This window comes from Gouania willdenowi, unplaced genomic scaffold (genome assembly GCF_900634775.1).
Source record: "Gouania willdenowi unplaced genomic scaffold, fGouWil2.1 scaffold_15_arrow_ctg1, whole genome shotgun sequence".
NCBI classification, from domain to species: Eukaryota; Metazoa; Chordata; class Actinopteri; order Blenniiformes; family Gobiesocidae; genus Gouania; species Gouania willdenowi.
Genome location: NW_021144909.1, coordinates 183,790 through 205,101, shown reverse-complemented (window position 1 = coordinate 205,101; position 21,312 = coordinate 183,790). Strand labels below are relative to the sequence as shown.

At 40.1% G+C, this 21,312-nt stretch overlaps 2 protein-coding genes across 2 annotated transcripts; one reads left to right on the top strand and one right to left on the bottom strand.

The window, feature by feature from the left end:
- Positions 1–1,179: 1,179 nt before the first annotated feature.
- On the top strand, positions 1,180–15,744 carry LOC114458689 (transcription factor E3-like). The gene is made up of 11 exons (XM_028441102.1): positions 1,180–1,538; positions 5,807–5,905; positions 6,202–6,261; positions 6,719–6,872; positions 6,962–7,105; positions 7,612–7,710; positions 10,339–10,456; positions 10,740–10,796; positions 10,903–10,978; positions 12,125–12,272; positions 13,868–15,744. Exons 1-11 carry the CDS (start codon positions 1,189–1,191, stop codon positions 14,198–14,200), a joined length of 1,638 nt encoding a protein of 545 aa, XP_028296903.1. The 5' UTR covers positions 1,180–1,188; the 3' UTR covers positions 14,201–15,744.
- On the bottom strand, positions 15,489–20,991 carry LOC114458690 (myoD family inhibitor domain-containing protein-like). Its single transcript, XM_028441103.1, has 5 exons — positions 20,964–20,991; positions 20,385–20,536; positions 19,708–19,827; positions 19,509–19,637; positions 15,489–16,937 (listed from the first exon to the last, which is right to left on the bottom strand). The coding sequence occupies exons 2-5, from the start codon at positions 20,509–20,511 to the stop codon at positions 16,675–16,677; spliced, it is 639 nt and encodes a 212-aa protein (XP_028296904.1). The 5' UTR covers positions 20,512–20,536; positions 20,964–20,991; the 3' UTR covers positions 15,489–16,674.
- Between the last annotated feature and the right edge of the window lie 321 nt (positions 20,992–21,312).

Here is a 21,312-nt window from a genome sequence, read left to right as displayed (position 1 = left end):
TGAGGCAGAAGTGCATCAAATAACAAATTTAAAAGAGATAAATATATGATATGTTGACATAAAATAATAGTAATTGTTAGAAAATGTTGTGTTTTTGATATTTAAGGAAGGTATAGCTCTGTCAAGCCTGATAAAAGGATATCATTTTATTATTTATTCATTACTGTGTTCAAATAAATATTTTTATTTTATTTTATTTTTTTTAGATGATGCAATGCTGAGTCATCCTCTGATCCGATCACTCACGTCGTGCCACCGTCCTTCTCTCTCCTGATTGGACAGAAGCTTCTGTCACTCATCAACCTCGCCAGGGATTTCCTATAGCCACGCCCCTAACCCCGCCCCCTTCTGTTTCCCGTAAACGACAACCAGAAATAAACAAACAAGATGGCGGACTGACAGCTAGTAAATCCCGCCCTTTTCACCATAGAAATACAGCAGTTAGAAGTGTTAGCTGTGTTTATAGCGTCTCCGACACAAACAAACAAACAATACAATAAAATGTTCAGTCTTTATTCCGCAGTGAAAAAGCATTTAATCATTTAATCTAAAAGTGCTGCAGTTGTAGTGTTATATTATAAAATTTGCATTTATAATCAATAATCATTTATTTATAAAATAATAATTGTAAAGTTTATTTTGTGAGTAAAATCATTAATTCACACATTTTTCAGAGGAAGAGGGAAGGATAAATAATATATTAGTCAGAAGTATTATTAATAAGTATAATAAATAAACAAGTAAAAACCTAATGTAATTGACACATTATTTCAAGGACTCATCAATAAAGTCAGAATTGTTTAAAAAGAAATCTAAATAATTAAACAAGACCTAAAAATATATCATTTTACAAGAGCTTTCTGCTAAACTATGTTTTATTGATAATATTCACTTGGTTTTATTATTGTTTTTTTTCTGTTTATTTTTTCATTTTTTTCTGCCCTTGTTTCAGTGAATGTAAAGTGCTTTAAAAAATTTTCATTATTATTATTATTATTATTATTAAGTCAGAAGGGTTTAAAATCTGAATAAATTAAGTTAAATTTGTGAATTTAAAAAAAAGAACGAAGTAAAAATGTGTTCATATACTTCTGTACAGTTTTAAACATCGAATCGTTGTAAATTATTTTGTGGTTTTTCTGTTTTTGGAGGTAAAATTAAGTGATTAGTGTTTGATCTATTCATTGTATGTCTATGCTCAGAGTCGCTCTTTGCTTTCTGAGCTTCAGGCTGGACTCGAACCATCAACCTGCAAACTTTGTCCACCATCCTTCACATCTTCCCTCCTGCTCGTTGTTAGTTCGGTTCGGTTCAGTTCGGTTCGGTTCTTCTCCTAGCTCGGACTCCCGCGGCCAGGCCTTCCACCAGCGGTCACTGTCGGATCATCAAGCCGCTCTGCTCTCCCCTCCGTCGGCTCTCAGCTCGCCTCATTCGCCGGTGATGTCTTCAGGCAGCCCGGAGCCTCAGGAGGCTGGAGTCCTGCAGCCGCAGACCGTGTTCGTCATCCTGGACTCGGCTGAGAATCTCAACGTTGTCCGGTGAGTGCGCAAATTTCAGGGTGACCCTCGAACCAGAAAATATCATTTTTTAACACCGTAGTGTTTGGATCTAAACTGTTGTTGTAGAAGACCGTCACATTTTATAACTCATACATTGTATCACCGTGACGATGGTTATCGTTTTAACACCAGGAAACTGCGTTTTATTACGTTTTATTTGCCTAAAAAGTGGAAATCTTAAATTGTTAGGTTTTGTTAATGAAGTTTGGTGGTTAAATTTTATGCTTCATAAGTTACTCATCATTTTACATTTAGCATCACATGCGATTTTGTTTCATTGAATAAGTTTAAATCTTAATTTTTATGATTTTTGTGAGCAAATGTGATTGTTGAGGTGAATTAACTTTCATTTTAAACGCTTTTACTTGAACACGTTATTATTTATAATGTTTGTGTTTCATCACTGAGCTGAAGCATTAATGTTATTATAACATCAACAAAAAACCTTAAGAAAACCTTATATTGGTATGTGGAAGAAGTTGAAATCTTAAATTGTTTTTTAAATTGAGTGTGGTGTTCTGTCAGAGGGATATACATCTTATTTTTAATGTTCTTTAAATGAACTTTGGCATCATGATTCGTTTTTTATTGGCCTATTTTCTTTTTTTAAAAAGTCGGACAGATTTCTGTTTCACTTTCTGTTTTTCTGCAGCTCACACCTGAAGGTAACACTTCATACGACATTTTATGGCTTTAATTCATATTTTTTTTATAAAACTTTAGGACTTAAATACATTTGTGGAAAAACTGCTTCAATCTTAGATTTTAGTGGAACTAATCCAGGTCTAACTAGACTCTATTGGAAAAAAAAAAGACTAATTTTAACTGCAACAGTCACTTTTATAAGAGTTGCAGACTGCACCTTTAAAGTAACACAACTTATTTCATGGCTGATTTGTGGTTTTAGAATGCTAACAACATTTTTTTCAAAGGTACTCTTAAAAAAATAAGTCTTTGTTATAAAGCATTAAATGAAGTAACTGGACACCAAACACCATTCATAGAACATGTCGTTTAAATTTTGAACTTCTTTAAAAAATCAACCAAAGGCCTCATAAATAAAATGGAGGTATTATGTTTGAAATAAAAGTTAACCATTGAAATCTTTCACTTTCATCAACTCTGAGGACAAAATCTCTGTATTTGTATTAACACACGAGCACTTTTCATTTCCTTGGTTAGAATTAAAAAGTTATATTTAGATGAGGGTCTTTGAACTTTCTGAGAATCACTTCTCTGATTCTTCTCAGGGTTTGTAGTGAATATAAATATCAATCACAGGTGTTTATTATTGTTCCTCACTCTGACCTTTGATTCATTGATACACACATCAAACCAGGATAAAGGATAAAGCCTGGAAAAATCAGCTATCCTGGATAAACTTATCCCCAAGTCGGTTGAATGAAAGCTGGCCAAGTTTATCCAGCACAAGTAACCATGGTGATTTAGCCTCTACAGCTAACCTGTAACCATGGTGATTTAGCCTCTACAGCTAACCTGTAACCATGGTGATTTAGCCTCTACAGCTAACCTGTAACCATGGTGATTTAGCCTCTACAGCTAACCTGTAACCATGGTGATTTAGCCTCTACAGCTAACCTGTAACCATGGTGATTTAGCCTCTACAGCTATCCTGTAACCATGGTGATTTAGCCTCTACAGCTATGTGTTGCAGAGCAGGTTAACAACCAGGATAAAGTTATCCCTGCTGTGGCTCTGCTGTCAGTGTTGTGAGAAATGAGTGTTTTACAGAATGTCCATGGTTTTTATACACGTTTCTTCACCGAAATATTATAAATAGTCATTTAATTTGTCTGTTGACTGAACCATACTTTCATCAGTGATTCTGTGATTGTATTCATGGTCTTCTTAAGAAAGCCGTGACCGCTCACTTATCTCAAACATCCACAGCTGGCTTCACTAAGCCTCGTCTCTTTATCCCCCCCCCCCCCCCCCCCCGAAAAAGACAAATCCACTTCCTGTTTAGTAAATCCTTCTTTTCCCACTAACACACAGCCTGAAAATGGACAATTACACACAAATAGTTTAATTGTTATTTACAAATGATTACAAAAGTTATCCCATTAAAACATTGAGAACAATGTTTTCCCACGCGAACCTCAGCACACTTTGTTCCCACGCTCTCAAACACATCACATGTAACTAGGCAAGACCTGTATTAGCAAGAGAAATATGTATTTGGCAATTGAAAATTGAAAAAAATTGCAAAAATGACAACCTGTATCTGGATTTGTTGACAAGTTTGTTCTTTTTACAAATTAAATTGAAAGTTATAATGCAGGAAAAACAGAAGACTGACCTTGACCTTAAAAGTGACCTTGATCGAAGGTCACTTTTAAGGTCATTGAAGGCCAAGGTGATTGAAGGTCAAGGTCACACATTGAAAAGAAATGTTGTTCAATGGTACCAGTCTGAGCCCTGGGTCTCAATTTGTGGCCAAATTATAGAGAAAACATTATTTTTTGTGACGTCATGAACTTTGACCCTTACCGATCTTTTTACTCGTAGGTCGTACAGCTTTGGTCCAACAAAAAAAAAATAATCCACTTGAGATGATCTCTAAGCATCGAACTTGTACCGTAAATATTGATAGAGATATTGAACATTTTGTTTTTTGACACTTGGCACAACCTTGACCTTGACATTTTGGCTCCAAAAAAGGTCGACAGATCATCCTTGACATTGTCCCTATGAGATGACATACGTGTCATTAGTGCTGTATTAAAGGTGCAGTCTGCAACTCCTATAAACGGGACTTTTTGTCATATTTACTAAAGCTGTCACTATGTAAGTTCAGCTTTACATCAAACTAATAGTTTGTGTGAAAAAAACAGGCTCATTGAGCCCCGCCCCCTGCTGCTCCTGCAGCCTTTGGCAGATTGCCAGAATGCACCGTGACCGAGCAAAAAGAACCATTTATTGCCTTTTGTGATTTGCATTATTTGTAATGATTTATTTAAATGTGTTATGTATTTTTATGTCTTAGGGACCAGGTCTGCGAATTAGCTGTTAGCTATATGGCCTATGAATATGGCATCGGTTACTTGTAACAATGCTTCTTGTTCTGTCCCTATCAAATAAACATATATACAAACCAATCGCTCACAACCAGTTGCTCACAGGCCCCGCCCCTTTCCTGGGGCTGGAGCGCCATCTTTTTTACAGTGTATGGTCTGGAGGAGTAGAAGATAAAATTGTTGACTTTTCTGCTTGAAAGGTAATTACTGCTGCTTGATTTACATTATGTTTGATTTGTAATTGTTACACTAGAACTTTGTGGTGCATTTGTTGTTTGTGTGCGCGCAGCAGCCTCCGTGTTAGCTGCTGTAAGTGACACTGTGTTGTTGCTGCTGCTGAGGTGTGTGCACATTAAGAGAGAGAAGCGCTGCAGTAATATGCTTTTAACAGAACATGTTACATTACTGCTGTCGGACTAACGTTAGCTTGTTAGCTCCTCTGAGGGAGGGACTTTGGAAAGTTTGGAGGCAGGTCAAGAGAGCAGCAGGGAGGGAGGGATTTGAAAGTTGTGGACTGCACCTTTAATAGCCTAGGAGGAGTTCCAGGACAAAAGAGTTGTCTGAAGAAAAATAATAAGAACTCCTACTATAACATTGTATTTGGTAATTTTCAATTGCCAAATACAATTATTCAAGAAAATTCAAATGAAATTTAGTATAAATCCAAAATTATTATTTTAATTTTTTTATTTAATTCATTCAGTTTTCTTAAATCTGCCTACATGAATATGAACACATGAAGTGACACATGCTCATAAAGGTTATGAGCGGAAGTTTTCATTATTGTGAGCTTACGTTGAACTCATCGATAGAGATATATTCATCCTTGTGTTTTTAGGGCAGGGGGTCCAATATAAGGCTCGCAGGCCAACAACCAGCCCACCGGTATGTTTAATGGGGTCCACATTAATTGGTGAAACATTCAATGTTCCTTTTCCTAATGTGTCCACTGGGGGTCGCACTGTTTTAGTTACAAACAAAACACAAAGCAGGCCTGAGCTGACCAGCAGAGGGCAGCAGAACACTGACTTTATTGGTTTGAACCAGTTCAAAATGAGCGAAAAAATGGTTGGAAAATATGAAATTCACATTATTATTATTTTTTAAATGTGTATTTTTTTATACATAAGTCGTTGAACTGTTGCTGTGCTGTTCTGTGAGACTGTTTCTCTCTCCACCTCCATCTGATTGGCTAATCGTGTGTGGCAGGGTGGAGTCAGGGATCGTGGCTGACATCGAGGTTGACGGTTTGATTCCCTCAGACAGCGACACCTTCTACCAGATCAAGAGTCAGCCAATCGGCATGAGGTGAGACAGCCGAGAACCGCCCACCATGGACCTCTTACGACCTCATCTGATGTTTGGTTGATTGAACATCTATTGATTTATTTGTTTATTTGATGGTGATAGCGGCGCATATTAATGAACATTTATTTACTCAGCAGTGGATTAGAATATGCTGAGTCATAGTAAATAATGCTCATTAGCATCACAGCTATATATTATTAGAACATTTTTTTTAAATTGCAAAGCTCAATAGATGACACTTTTTTATAAATGTTGCAAATATTTGTTTTTAATCAAAGACATGACTTCGTTTTCAGCTCCACAGCAGCTTCATCTCCATCCTCCTCTTCCTCTCTGCCCTCATTCATCGGCTCCAGGTAAACAACAACATGTACGCTAACAACAGCAACAACAACAACATGTACGCTAACAACAGCAACAACAACGTGTACGCTAACAACAACAACATGTATACTAACAACAACATGTATGCTAACAACAACTTGTACGCTAACAACAACAACATGTTGGCTAAAAACAACATGTACACTAACAACAACAAATACACTAACCTAACTGTAACTCCAACTACAGTGTCACAACATAAACAAAGACTACACTAATTATGACAATAACAACAACACTGCAACCTAAAATAATAACAAAAACTACCACAAAACAATCTTTGATACTGTAAACAACAACAAAAAGTGCAGGAACAACAGTACCACAAATCCCACTGTAACTACGACTACAACCATCACAAGACCTGCTGCACCAAGTCCTCCACCTCCCACCCTGTACAGCCATGCTAACATCCTGCTCCTCCTGCAGGGTTCTGATGCGACAGGACCTGATGCGTCAGCAGGCTCTGGAGGAGCAGCAGAGGGAGGAGCAGCATCTACGCTGCACTGACTCCTCTTCCCCCATCAGCGTCTCCCTGTCCTCTAACAGACCTGCTGCTCAGGTCCCTGTGGAGGTGCTGAAGGTAGGAGGAGCTAAAGAACAGCTAGTGTCAAATCAGGAGAGCTCAGTAAGGGCCCACGTCTCCCATCATGCACCTCTGTGCTCCCTCAGGTCCAGACTCACCTGGAGAATCCAACCAGGTACCACCTGCAGCAGGCTCAGAGGCAGCAGGTCCGACAGTACCTGTCCAATCAGAGGCCAGATGCACCACTAAGCCCTGCCCACAAACCACTGGATAGCAACCCCAAAAAAGAGGTGTGTGTGAGTGTGTGTGTGTGTGAGTGAGTGCATGCGTGCGTGCTCAGTGTGTACCTGTGTGTGTTCAGTTTGTGTGTGTGTGTTCAGTTTGTGTGTGTGTGTGTGTGTGTGTGTGTGTGTGTGTGTGTGTGTGTGTGTGTGTGTGTGTGTGTGTGTCAACTCTTCCTCTCTGACTGGTTCTGCTGACTCAGCAGTTCCATAGGATCTGACTCAGCTTCCTGTTCCTCACAAACATTCTCAGCAGAACAAAGAGATCAACACAACAGGCAGCTCTTATCACAGGGGGTGGGGTCACAATCAGGGTCACATGATCAACATTCATGTCGGCATTAAAATAATGACCAATCAGATCATTAACAGGAAACAACAGAGTTTGTGTGATTATTTTTTGTGTGATATTTTTAGTGTGTTTTTCTGTTTATTTGTTAGTTTTTATTGTTTCTGTTCCAGTCAGTGCTCACTAACCATCTGTTAACAACAGGGTCTCTGATTGGTTCCTTTAGATTAAAGACACCATCATTGATGACATCATAAGCCTGGAGTCGAGTTTCAACGACGACTTTCTGACCCTGATCGACTCAGGACTGCAGCTGGCCAATACGGTAACACACACACACACACACACACACACACACACACACACAATGTCAACATTAACATTTGTTTGTTTGAATAAAAACACAAACAGTTGCACCAAAGCAAACTAAACCACTTTGGAGGTTTGAGCAAACTTGTAAATACTCAATAACTCAACAGTGTTTGAGTGTCTGGCTGTGTGAGTGTTAATTAGTTCATTGGATCTTCACCAGCTTCCATCGTGGTGGTTGCTAATCTTCGTGGGGTCCATAAAGAAAAAATTAAGTTTTAGTACACGTAGGAACTGAAAAAAATTCAAAATAAACAGAAACAATACTTTCAAAGGTACATCAACACACATTTTCATTACACCAACGAATAAATGAAAAATACATGATATAATGATATATACATTAAGATTGGTAAAAATATGATTTTAAAGCAGTAAGTGGAGTTGTGTGTGTGTGTGTGTGTGTGTGTGTGTGTGTGTGTGTGTGTGTGTGTGTGTGTGTGTGTGTGTGAGAACTCTGGGAGTTTTTGTGCTTCTTAAAAAGTTGGTTTCTTATTTCTAACAGTCGTCCGGTCTGAAAGAGGAACATCAGCAGCAGTGACTGCTGACTGTGTGTATGTGTATGTGTCCGAGTGTGTGTGTGTGTGTGTGTGTGTGTGTGTCAGTGAGTGAGAGATCAGACTAAGATGAGGATTCTGGTGTTGCTGCCTGACAGTGAGAAACGGAGGATAAAGTCGGAGGTAAAGCTGCAGGTTTTTGTGTTTGTGACCTCTGAGGTGTGTGTCGGTGCTGCTGATTGGTTCCTAGCTGCAGGTTTGTGGCTGTTTTTCAGTTTTATAGATTAGACCATAACGTCGCCTCAGCATTTCCTTCTTCCATAGAAACCACTCAAACTGTTCATAATGCTCCTCTGTGTGATTCTACTGCTTCCTTTGTCTTTGATTGATTCCTTATTAGGATTTTATAAAGTGCAGAAACTCAGCCGTTGCTCTTAGTGTGTAAAAATCTACTGCTGCTGACATAGCACTTTGCCTTCAAAATAAAAGCAAATATATATATTTGCTTTTATATATATATTATATATTGTTTACTGCAACATGTAGAGAGCTGCTGCTCTGTTGAACCCTGGTCATTCAGGTTAAATGTGTTTCTCATCAAAGAACTCAGAAAAAGAGCAACATCACATTTTTGTGTATTTATAATGAAGTGAAAATGAAGTAAAGTTGTTAGTTAACTTAATGATTTCTGGATCTTTAAAGCTCCATTATTGTGCTATTTTTCACCTATCTCCATTTGTTCTAAGAACCCTAACAGCATAGTATTTGAGGTTTTTTTCACAAACTCGTTTGTTTTCCAGAGTTTTAGCCTCTGAAAAGACACTAATAATGCTTCTAAAAACGGGATGTTTTGGGGTGTTCATGAACATGCATAAGTGGGCGTGTCTATAGACGCAGACTTCATGCCACAGCTTTATTACCATAGCGATTTTCTTTTGCTATTCATCCACTCCTGTTATTGTTTTCAGCCAAAAAAATGCACATTACAGTAAAACACATGGCTATTTAAGCGGCTATTGTGATTGTGAGTCAGACAAACACTGTTTCAGGGTGTGTATGCAGCAGCAACAGCAGCAATGAAGTCAGTCAGCTGAGTCAGCTGTTTCAAACACTCACCAGAGCTGCTACGTTGCTTTCTTCTCCTCTTCTCCACTACTGACTACAGGAATAGTCCATTTAAGGTGATAATCCACTGTTTTGTCCAACGCTGCTTCGCATTGGGTCCCAAACTCGTCAGATCATGTCAATGGCAAAACGAGGCAGTATAACGGCTACTAAAAATGGAACTGCTGTGAGTGCTACACCATGGCTGCCCCCTACTCCTCAGGGAGGGGTATGTAGCTTTACATATAAGACAATAGTGTAATAATATATGTTCTATATTAAACCGCAGTGTTTGTTTTAGCTGTGAGTTGTAGTTTGAGAGGGAGGAGCTCACATTCTTTTAGGGTAGGAGGAGCCAGGATTGTCAGGAGGTGGAGTTTCCGCTACGTGCTGTCACCTGGTGAGAGGAATCCAACTGTCCTGTTTGGAGCTGTGTTTTTACAAAATGTGGAATAACAAGGGAGGGAGGAAACAGAACATTTTTAACTTTGTTCGTCTGAATGAGGCTAAAGAATGTATATCGCTGTAGAAAATTATTAGAAAGTGAATTTTTCATAATACTGCCCCTTTAAAGATGAAGCCAACAGTTGGGAGCAAAGTTTTAGAAAGAGAATGTTAAATATTTTTTTAATATATTACAAAGTCCCTTCAAATTAAAAGTGCTATATTTTCCACTGTTGTTACTCGCTCATAAATAAAACCCCCAAATATTTCCATTCAACAGAAATGTTACTGTAAATAGTTTCTTTGGTTGTTTTAAGCTGTAAACTCTACGGAGCCAAAGATGCATCACTGAGCGCTAGAATAATTTTTATTTTATTTTATTTGTTTGTTTAAAAAGATGTTTGTTATGTTTCTCAGTGTTTTTCACATTTCACCTTAAAGTTTTGTGATATTCAGGTCAGCTGACCACTGACTCTCCCTATTGGTCCAGATCCCCTGTTGCTATGGGCTCACTCTGCTCTCTAATTGGTCTGTTGCAGCTGCCGGTGTCGGGTAACGTGCTGGACACGTACAGCTGTGGAGGGGAGTCGGCCACACCTATCGTAACCATTAGCAACAGCTGCCCGGCTAACCTGCAGGTCAAGAGAGAACTGAATGGTATAAACACACAAATGTACACAAACCCACATGTATTAACACAAAGTATACAAAGACACACAATTCTAAACACACGTGATTTAATGTAGAAACACACCTTTAATGTTGTTTTGTTAGTTCTACATTTGTTGGTATGGGATGTTTGTTATATTTACATATTGTTTCAGGTGTTGTTGTTTACGTGTTTTGTTTATTCAGATGTTTTTGTTTAGGTGTTGTTGTTTGTTTATTCAGATGTTATTGTGTTATTGTTTTTTAGTTGTTGTTTGTTTGTTTGTTGCAGATGTGGAGACCAAAGCGCTGATCAAAGAGAGACAGAAGAAAGACAACCACAACCTCAGTGAGTGCTGAGACACTTTTGGACCAGTTAGCTACAGATTACTCAGTAGTTACATGTTAGTCACTGGTCACATGTTGTTAATGACATCATTTCCTTTTGTTTTTAGTTGAAAGACGAAGACGCTTCAACATTAACGACAGAATCAAGGAGCTCGGAGCCATGATCCCCAAATCCTTTGACCCGTCAGTGAACACACTCACTCAGCACACACTAAGAGTAATCAGATTACTTTAGTCATCAACACAAGTATCACTGAGTCTGAGTAATCAGATTTCTTTAGTTACAAACAACAGTAACACTCAGTCTGAGTAATCAGATTACTTTAGTCATCAACATGAGTAACAGTTTGAGTAATCAGATTACTTTAGTCATCAACACAAGTATCACTGAGTCTGAGTAATCAGATTACTTTAGTTACAAACAACAGTAACACTGAGTCTGAGTAATCAGATTACTTTAATTACAAACAACAGTAACACTGAGTCTGAGTAATCAGATTACTTTAGTCATCAGCACGAGTAACAGTTTCAGTAATCAGATTACTTCATAGGAGCACAGCTAATGCTAAGTCACAGTAATAGTAGAAGTAGTGTTGGGATCTTGGGGGCGTTCGGGGGACTGCTTGGCCGTGGGGTGGTCGCCGGGGGCCCTTAGGCTGCCTGCTCTTGCTGCTGGCCTGACTGCTTCTTCGGGCCCGGGGGCGGCTCTTGGGTTTTGCAGTGGCGGTACTTGGAAATACATTTGTCATGGATGCACTGGCCTTGGGCTGTGGGATAACACTCATACTGGGCTCAACCTTAGACACGTTGTTCCCAAATACCTGTTTTATGGAATTTCCACTCACCTCTTCCTCTGTTCACAGCCACCACCATTATTCCTAAACCACACACTGGTCACCAAACTGGCTTGACAACACAACAATAAACACAATATACACAACCACAATTTCACATCGCATCACTTAAAACTATTCCTCACCCATTCCATATCCTATCTTGTATCCCTCTTCCCTGCTAACTTCCCCACCCCCCTCCAACCCCTCACCTTGGTGTAACACTGCCCTCTCTTTTTTACATCCTCCCTTTAATAAAGTATTTCTTACCCTTCCCTAGGGAGGGCTGGTGACGGTCACAATTATGCAATGAAATAAATAAATTTATTTAATTGCAATAATAAAATATGCATTGCTGTCAAAAGATTGCACTTCTTGTAGTGTTAACCTTCGAAAGCATGTGCAGACAAGGTAAAAGAAAAAAAGAAAAAAAAAAAAAAAAAAAAAAAAAAAAAAAGAAGTAGTGTTGGTAGTAATCTGATTACTCTGTACTTAGGGAGCCACGGTGGAACAAAGGAACCATCCTAAAGGCGTCGGTGGATTACATCCGTAAACTACAGAAGGATCAGATGAGAGCTCGAGAACTGGAGGAGAGACAGAGGAGGCTGGAGAACACCAACCAATCATTGCTGCTACGCATACAGGTGGGCGGAGCTTCAGACTGTTCCCTCTAATGGCGCGTTCACACCAAGCACGTCGAAAGCATCAGGTTTACATTCACAATACATGGTGGATGCACTTCTAGGGAGCGTCGGAGGTCCAGCTGTGCCTCCTGTGCGACACGTTTTGAAGCTTTTCGCGCGGCGGATGCTTTTGGCGTGAGTCCGTCGCTTCCAATGCGGCCGACGCTGGAGTTGGGATTGTTGAACTTTTGGGGCATATTGCAGCACGTCGACCAATCAGGAGCGTTCCCCAATCGTGACGAATTCAGAAAAATGAGAAGACGGAAAAAAAACACTAAGTTGGTGTCCTGGTAGGAGATGCAAGCGCTGATGCAGGTCAGCAGGTCGTCAAACTAAGTAGCGCTGAAAGTGACTGTCGTCCGAGTGCAGCTCTGGTGAATCCAGAAACGGCGCCGAGGCGTAAATAAAACCAATCCTCTCTGGATAATGTAGAGCCGATAAACGGGGGTCGGAGGCGGGTGTTCAGCAAAGAACTCCAAACTTTATTCTCTATTCACCCACACTTCTCTATAGCCCTCTGACGTCACAGCGCACACACTGAGTCACACCTAAATACGTCCGACCGGAAGCACCACCTTCACTGGTGAATTATGAACGTAATCGCCACAATATCATCCATTGTATGAACACCACCGGCAACACAGAAGCCCCTCCCCTCGATGCGCGTTCTGAGCATCTTTGACACTTGACAAGCGTCTGTATTCATTGAGCATAAGCGTCTAACAACGCGCGTGAGGCCCGATTTTGACGTCCGAAACGCGTTTGGTGTGAACATACCACAATGGAGTCCTTTTGTGACTTTTGGTGTGTTTTGGGATTTATTTTGTGTTTTTCTTTGGTTGTTACTGTATTGTTACTGTAATTTTGAAGTACTTCTGTATTTGTCAAGTCATTTTTGCTAATTTCTTGTTGTCTTTTTGTAGTCCTATTGTGTTTTTTCCATTATCATATTGTGTACTTTTGTTGTCCTTTTGAAAGATGTTTAAGTCAATTTTTCGTATCTTTGTCATTTTGTGTTTTTAGTGTAATATTGTGTGTATTTGGTGTGGGTTTGTGTCTATTAGTGCGTTCATAGTTTAGTTTTAGTGGTTGAAGTTTCATGGTAAAACATCTTAGTTTCCTCCACCCATATGGCAGAAGCAGGGTATTATGGGAGATTCTTTAGTTCTTTAAAGGTGATATTCTGGAGCTAACGAAACTAATAAAGGTAATGGAAGTAATGAAGCTAATGGAGCTAATGAAGCTTATATAGTTAATTAAGCTAATGATGCTAATTGAGTTAAAGCTAAAGAAGCTAATGGAGTTAAAGGAGTTAATGAAGCTACAGTTGAAGTGGATGGCTGCCGCCTCATTTAGTGGCCCACTGTCGCTAAATACTTGTTCATATGGATCTTGTTGGATTGTTTCTTTCTTTATTACTCTGGACTATTTTTTAAATGCACTGAGATGACTTTGTTGTAATTTGTGCTATATATATAAAGTTGAAATGAATTAATGGAGCTAATAGAGCGAATTAAGCTAACAGAACTCTGACATGTCTCCTGTTCCTCCTGCAGGAGTTGGAGCTCCAGGCTCGTCTCCACGGTGTCACCTCCTCCACCTCTTGCTCCTCCTCCATCGCTGCAGACACTCTGCTCTCTCCTTCCTCCTCCTCCTCTTCCTCGCTGGTGACTCCTTCTCTGTGCCTGGACGCGCTGAGCTTCGTGGAGCTGGAGGAGGCTGGAGGAGCGTCGGCCGTGTTCTCCTCTGCTCTGATGTCTGAGGTGGAGCTACACGGGCTGCTGATGGAGGAGGACGGAGGAGGCGTGGCCTCTGACCCCCTGCTGTCCTGCAGCGCCTCCAAAACCAGCAGCAGGAGGAGCAGCTTCAGCATGGACGAAGATGTCTGAGCCCCCGTGAAAACTGTTTAAAAAGATTTTATATTCCCTGTGAGCGTCAAAAATGCAGGTTCTCAACTGGTGGTTCAAAGAGGAGGTCAAACAAAAATGTTTTTATCACATTTTCTTATTCCAGATACTGAAACGCTTGAACTTATCTCTCACTGCATCATTTATTCTTCTAATTTCACCTTCTTGAAGTCTCTGTTTGAGCTGCTGTCATGTCAACGTACACACACACACACACACACACCAATCAACATTCAGAGGTTCCTGCACTGATGACTTTTAAGATGCGTTCACACCGTATGAATGCGACCACAGCGCTGCAGTAGCCTCCATCTCCCCTGATGTGTCGCTCTCTCACTTCATCACTTTATCGCTCCAGTGACGCAATCACCGTGTGTGTGCGTGTGTGTTTTGAGCCGGTGACAGGGTAGAGAGAAAGAGAGAGAGGGTTGATCACTTATTTTCCTTCTTGCTCCGCTTTTACGGTTTAAATGATCAACTTACGGAGATATTAAAGGATGAATTCACTCAGAGTGTGTTATGGTCAGTAATTACTGTGGTTTTCAAGAAGTTAATGTCTTTAATTTTGCCCTGATAAACTGAGGAAGCCGTACAGCCTCGGCAGCAGCCGTCTGCACTGAAGCGGGAGGGAGCAGGGAGGGGCTACAGCATCTGCTCTATAAACAGTGAAGGATGATTGATTTGTCGTTTGAAGTCACTTAAAAAGTTCAGATTTTTCAACTTTTCAAATTACACGTCTCGTCGCTTTAGGGGAGATAACTTGAGGTTGCGTCATTTACATTGATTTTAATGTTAACGAGTTGCTTCAGTCACTTCAGTCGCGTTCGGTGTTAAAGCACCTTAAAGCGTGTGGTAGTAGCGTCCCTGAGGAGGTCCTCCATAATCTGTTACCATGGCAACCACCGCTGGCCTCCCACTGTTGACCATCCTGTGTAACTATAGTTACCTTCACTGTGGTTACTGTTACTATGGTAACTTCATTGACCCACAGTATTGTCTGATCACCTTTTTAACTATAGTTACAGCTTAACATCCTTTAATGTCACCACGGAAACCAAGCTCGTTCAGAGCTGTATCACAACGTGCAGCGTCACTATAGCAACCCATTGGTCAGCTGGTGTGGGTGCGTAACCATAGTAACAGATGTCTTATTGCTGATCATGAACCAGTTTGTGTGTTCCTACCCAGTGTGACCAGTCAGAAATAAGGAAGTAAAGCCAGGGGAGGTTTAGTAGTTGGAGAGAGAAGCTTTTATTTTGAATGCACTGCTTCCTGTTTCCTGGGAAATTGGAAATTTTGTTTGAGCTTAAGATCAAACATTTGTTAAACCTGTAGTGATCGGATAATACTGTAGATTCAGACTTGCCCACATCTGTTAAAACAGGGCGTTTATATTAAAGTGGGCGTGTCCTAATGTGGGCATTGGTTTGATCCAAAAAGGGAAGTTTCTGTCCTAAATGTTGTCGTAGTTTTTGTTTTTTTCTAGTTTCAAACTTTTCTATAGAAATAAAAGTCAGAGAAAGATACGCTGTGGGTGTGGTCTCTTCTTTCATAAAGGTCAAAAAACGCCTTCGTTACTTTATTTTCAGTGAAATCCAACCTTGCAACAAAAGCCTCAGTGTGTCATGGAAAACATAATCCACTTTAGACCCTCCCACTTCTGTAAGAAACGCCCTCATCTGTGAAGAAATGCTTTTTTGCAACGTAAAGTTTTAATTGGAGCAGATTGTGTGACATCACGTTGTAGTCCTCCTGTGATTGGCTGCCTACGTTCTAGTCTTCCTGTGATTGGCTGCCCACATTGTAGTCCTGCTGTGATTGGCTGTCTACGTTCTAGTCCTCCTGTGATTGGCTGCCTACGTTCTAGTCTTCCTGTGATTGGCTGCCTACGTTCTAGTCCTCCTGTGATTGGCTGCCCACATTGCAGTCCTGCTGTGATTGGCTGCCCACATTGTAGTCCTGCTGTGATTGGCTGCCTACGTTCTAGTCCTGCTGTGATTGGCTGCCTACGTTCTAGTCCTGCTGTGATTGGCTGCCTACGTTCTAGTCCTGCTGTGATTGGCTGCCTACGTTCTAGTCTTCCTGTGATTGGCTGCCTACGTTCTAGTCCTCCTGTGATTGGCTGCCCACATTGCAGTCCTGCTGTGATTGGCTGCCCACATTGTAGTCCTGCTGTGATTGGCTGCCTACGTTCTAGTCCTGCTGTGATTGGCTGCCTACGTTCTAGTCCTGCTGTGATTGGCTGCCTACGTTCTAGTCTTCCTGTGATTGGCTGCCTACGTTCTAGTCCTCCTGTGATTGGCTGCCCACATTGCAGTCCTGCTGTGATTGGCTGCCCACATTGTAGTCCTGCTGTGATTGGCTGCCTACGTTCTAGTCCTGCTGTGATTGGCTGCCTACGTTCTAGTCCTGCTGTGATTGGCTACCTACGTTCTAGTCCTGCTGTGATTGGCTGCCTACGAGGGGAAGCAGATGGAGCAGCATTCTAAGCATATCTCCAGACAGTCGGCAGACGCGCAGCAGCAGTCCTCGAGGACCGCACAGTCCAGCACTGCCGTGCACGTGTCATCCTCGCACGCCTCCACACAGCAGCAGCAACAGCTCGCCATGTCACAACAGCTGGCTCCGCCTACTCCACACTCAAGACACGCCCCCACAGCCGAACACATGGACAGCAGCTCGCAGTACAGACACGCCAGGAGACAGTGAACGCAGCATCCTGTATAGAGAGAGGAGACAGTGAACGCAGCATTCTGTATAGAGAGAGGAGACAGTGAACGCAGCATCCTGTATAGACAGAGGAGACAGTGAACGCAGCATTCTGTATAGAGAGAGGAGACAGTGAACGCAGCATTCTGTATAGAGAGAGGAGACAGTGAACCCAGCATTCTGCAGAGAGAGGAGACAGTGAACGCAGCATTCTGCAGAGAGAGGAGACAGTGAACGCAGCATTCTGCAGAGAGAGGAGACAGTGAACGCAGCATTCTGTATAGAGAGAGGAGACAGTGAACGCAGCATCCTGTATAGACAGAGGAGACAGTGAACGCAGCATTCTGTATAGAGAGAGGAGACAGTGAACGCAGCATTCTGCAGAGAGAGGAGACAGTGAACGCAGCATTCTGCAGAGAGAGGAGACAGTGAACGCAGCATTCTGCAGAGAGAGGAGACAGTGAACGCAGCATTTGTATAGAGAGAGGAGACAGTGAAAGCAGCATTCTGCAGAGGAAGGAGACAGTGAACGCAGCATTCTGTATAGAGAGAGGAGACAGTGAACGCAGCATTCTGCAGAGAGAGGAGACAGTGAACGCAGCATTCTGTATAGAGAGAGGAGACAGTGAACGCAGCATTCTGCAGAGAGAGGAGACAGTGAACGCAGCATTCTGTATAGAGAGAGGAGACAGTGAACGCAGCATTCTGCAGAGAGAGGAGACAGTGAACGCAGCATTCTGCAGAGAGAGGAGACAGTGAACGCAGCATTCTGCAGAGAGAGGAGACAGTGAACGCAGCATTTGTATAGAGAGAGGAGACAGTGAACGCAGCATTCTGCAGAGAAAGGAGACAGTGAACGCTGAACTTATCAATGTTATTTTTTCTCTCGGACGGTTTTTGACTGTTAGTAAAAACATGGTAACAGATAATGTCAGCAGTGGGCGGAGCCTGTTTGTGGTCAGCAGAGATAAGCAGATGTTCCTGTTGGAGCTGATAAACACACTGTGTGTGTGAGTGTGTGTGTGTGTTTTTGTTCCATAGCTGCAGGTGGGAGGTCACACACCTTCCTGTTAATCTATAATAATGATAATAATAATAAACCTTAATGTTAATCTAAGGTGTATTTTTTGTTATGTTTTTTAAAACTTCTCACGTGTAGAAAAGCCTCTGAACATTGGTGGCGTTCACTAACTTTTCTCTGAACTAAAACCAATGTCTTCACGCTGAGTCGAACCAACGCAGGAAATGAAACGTGGACCTTTTTCTAAAGGTTGAATGAGTTAAATTTCATAAACGTTATGTTTGGGGGCCACTGTGGAGAGAGAGAACAACTCCGGTCACTCCAAAGGTTCGGTTTTTTTTACAGCAATGGCGGCTCATGGAGCCACAATAGTTCCCAGAAGTGATCAGTTTATTAGAGCGGTTTAGACGGGTTGTGATGCACTTTTGAACGGTAAGACGTTATTATTATTATTATCATCAGCGTATCTAAACCCATTAACGTGTGCATTAAGGCATGTTAGTGGATTATCCCCCACTAAACTAGTAAGTTTTTATTTTTATTTTCAATTTTTGTATTTTTTTTTTTTTACTATTATAATTTTTTTCATTGTGAGATACACTGCTATTGTTTTCATGTTCAAAAAAAGAGAAAAAAATTCTAAATTCTTCTTAGAAAATTAAGGGATTATTAGCAGAGACACAGCATTACATATGTTCTTCTTTTTTATCAAACAATAAGCTTTTTGATTGTGTTAATTGTGGAAAAAGTGCAAGTGAAGTGTTTGAATATGATCATCTCACAGATTTTTTATTGTTATAATCCTGATTTTTTAATTTTTGATTGCTCCTGCTGACTAATCGTTTCTTTGTCCTCTCTGGTTTGGTTGGGAAGCCAAACATTTTACCTCCTTTTTCGGAACGATTGGAGCATCCCCATACAGCACAACAAACTGCATGACAAGTTATTAATGTTTCTGACTTTGTTAGACATTTATTTAATAAATTTATCTTGGTACATAAGTGCATAGTAATAAAAAATCTAATGTCTATTTTTATATATGTATAAACTTAATAAATGTGTTTTCAATGGTGTTTTTAAATGACCCCCCCTTTAAAAAAAAAAGAAAATTAAAGAAAATTCAAAGCAATACATCCTGTGTACAATACAAATTAACATTTTTTTTTTAACCAAATTAATGTTGGCCTTAACTATGTCAAAAAGCAGGTAAGCTGTTTACACTAATTATTAATACAAATTTACAGTGGAATTTTTTTTAATGGAACTACATAAACATATAATGTATATACACATACATATGACGGTGTACTGTATACATATTGTCAATCAATGCAGTTATTGATGACAAATTACCAAAAATCCCACTTATGTCACTAGGAATCAATGGATTCTAATGACTCGCCAATAACTTCCGGGAACAAATTCAGTCTTAAATGAATCACGTGACGATCAAGCATTTTGGACTTCCATTGTCGTAAATCTCTCTCTAAAGGGCTGTGGGTAAAATTATTTTTTTAAACTCCTGCCATGGATCAGTATTCTCTGATCTGATTGGCTCACCGTCTCCAGCAACTTCCTTAATGTGGGCGGAGTTAGTTTTGCGTTTAGTCGAGTGTAACCGCTTCTGATTGGCCTTCTGTCCATGGTTTATATCGCTTGGGGGCGGAGACTCAGCTGAACCATCCACTCCTGAGAGACGAAGAGATGACATCATTGTTAATACGTAACTGATGACATCACACATTAGGCGTTTCCTCACCGAGGTCAGAGGTCAGCTGACTGAGGGCAGGCAGGAGTCGGGACGAGCTGTCAATCAAAGAGTCGTTGCTGCTGTCTGCATCTTCTGACCTCAGAGGGGGCGGAGCTTCCATAGCAACATCTACAAACAGTGAAAAGGTCAGAGAGCGATCAGCTGATCTTTGGTTAAAGGAGGAGGAGCCACCAGTTAGTGAGTTAATGAGTTGTAATGAGTCAGGTAATGAGTTAAATAGGATTGTATTGAGTCAGTTTATGAGTTAATGACTCAGTTATTGAATGAGTAAATGAGTAATGAGTCAGTTTATGAGTGAGTTAATGAGTTAGTGAGTCACTTAATTAGTTAGTGAATTAATAAGGGCTGTAATGAGTCAGTTTATGAGTGAGTTAATGAGTTAGTGAGTCACTTAATTAGTTAGTGAATTAATAAGGGCTGTAATGAGTCAGTTAATGAATGAGTTAATAAGGGTTGTAATGACGTCAGTTCATGAATTAATGAGTCAGTTTATGAGAAAGTGAGTTAATAACGATTATATTAAGTCAGTTAATGAGTCAGTTAATTAGTTTGTGAGTAACTAATAGGCTGTAATGAGTCATTTAATGAGTTGATGAGTCTCTTGCTGAACTAAACTCGACAGAGAAAACATTTTTCTTTCTTTCTTTTTAATTTGTTCATTTCACCTGAACTGATATTTGCTGGTGTCCTATTGGCTGTTGGCTGGCGTGTGATGCTTCCAGATTGGTTCTCATCTTTCCAAGCCCCGCCTCTTGTAACATAATCAGAAACGGCGTGTGACGTCAGGTCCATCCTGTCCGAGTGTTTAATAAAAACACTGTTCCATAGAAAAACACAAACATGTTCTACTCACAGTAACTACACAATCAACACGTCGAGGACACAACAAAACAATCATTAAGTTAAAGAAATAAAAAAGTGTTCAAAGTGATTCATCAGATCAAACAGAAAAACTATGACGACAGAAGGAAACGTAAGATTAATAAATAATGAAATAAAAATAATAATACAGTGTAAAACAACAGTCGTGTTCCAACCTTTAAAATAATAATAATAAAGAAATAAGAATAGTTTGAACTGTTTCTCAGTCGGTCAAATATTTTTGTTTGTTATTAATAAAATTAATCTTCTCAAACATTGCGTTTTTACACATTAAAACATTTAACATCTTTATCTAAAAGTTTGTCTGATGAACAGAATCTTTACAAACTAATGAATAAAGTTTAAAGGTTTAAAAAACTCACCTCCTCTCTGCACTGCTCTCTCTCTCTTCTGTCCTCGACCGCCGAAAGGGGCGGGGCTACAGTCCCCTACTCAGCCTATCAGCTAACAGCTAATAATGACGTTTTACTTTCATAATCAAACTTTAGTGTTAGATACAGAGATAAAAAAAAAGAACTAAATCAGGTCACGGTGAGATTATTATTATTATTATTGTTATTATTATTATTATTATTATTATTGAATAGTTATATCCACTAATGAACTCTTTGTAATTGTATTTTCAAATGTATTGAAGTTTATTATATTTAATTAATTATAATTTTGTTTTCTTGTTAAACCCTGATAGACACTTAAAGCACTATTTTATTT

Bases quoted from the DNA above. Each gene is read 5' to 3' on its own strand.
- LOC114458689 (XM_028441102.1), top strand. From the start codon at position 1,189: ATGTCTATGCTCAGAGTCGCTCTTTGCTTTCTGAGCTTCAGGCTGGAC. The intron at 5,906-6,201 runs GTGAGACAGCCG...CTTCGTTTTCAG, and splicing joins AGTCAGCCAATCGGCATGAG to CTCCACAGCAGCTTCATCTC. The intron at 6,873-6,961 runs GTAGGAGGAGCT...GTGCTCCCTCAG, and splicing joins TCCCTGTGGAGGTGCTGAAG to GTCCAGACTCACCTGGAGAA.
- LOC114458690 (XM_028441103.1), bottom strand. From the start codon at position 20,511: ATGGACCTGACGTCACACGCCGTTTCTGATTATGTTACAAGAGGCGGG. The intron at 19,828-20,384 runs GTGAAATGAACA...CACTGTTTGTAG, and splicing joins ACCAGCAAATATCAGTTCAG to ATGTTGCTATGGAAGCTCCG. The intron at 16,938-19,508 runs GTGAGCCAATCA...CTCTCTATACAG, and splicing joins TAAGGAAGTTGCTGGAGACG to GATGCTGCGTTCACTGTCTC.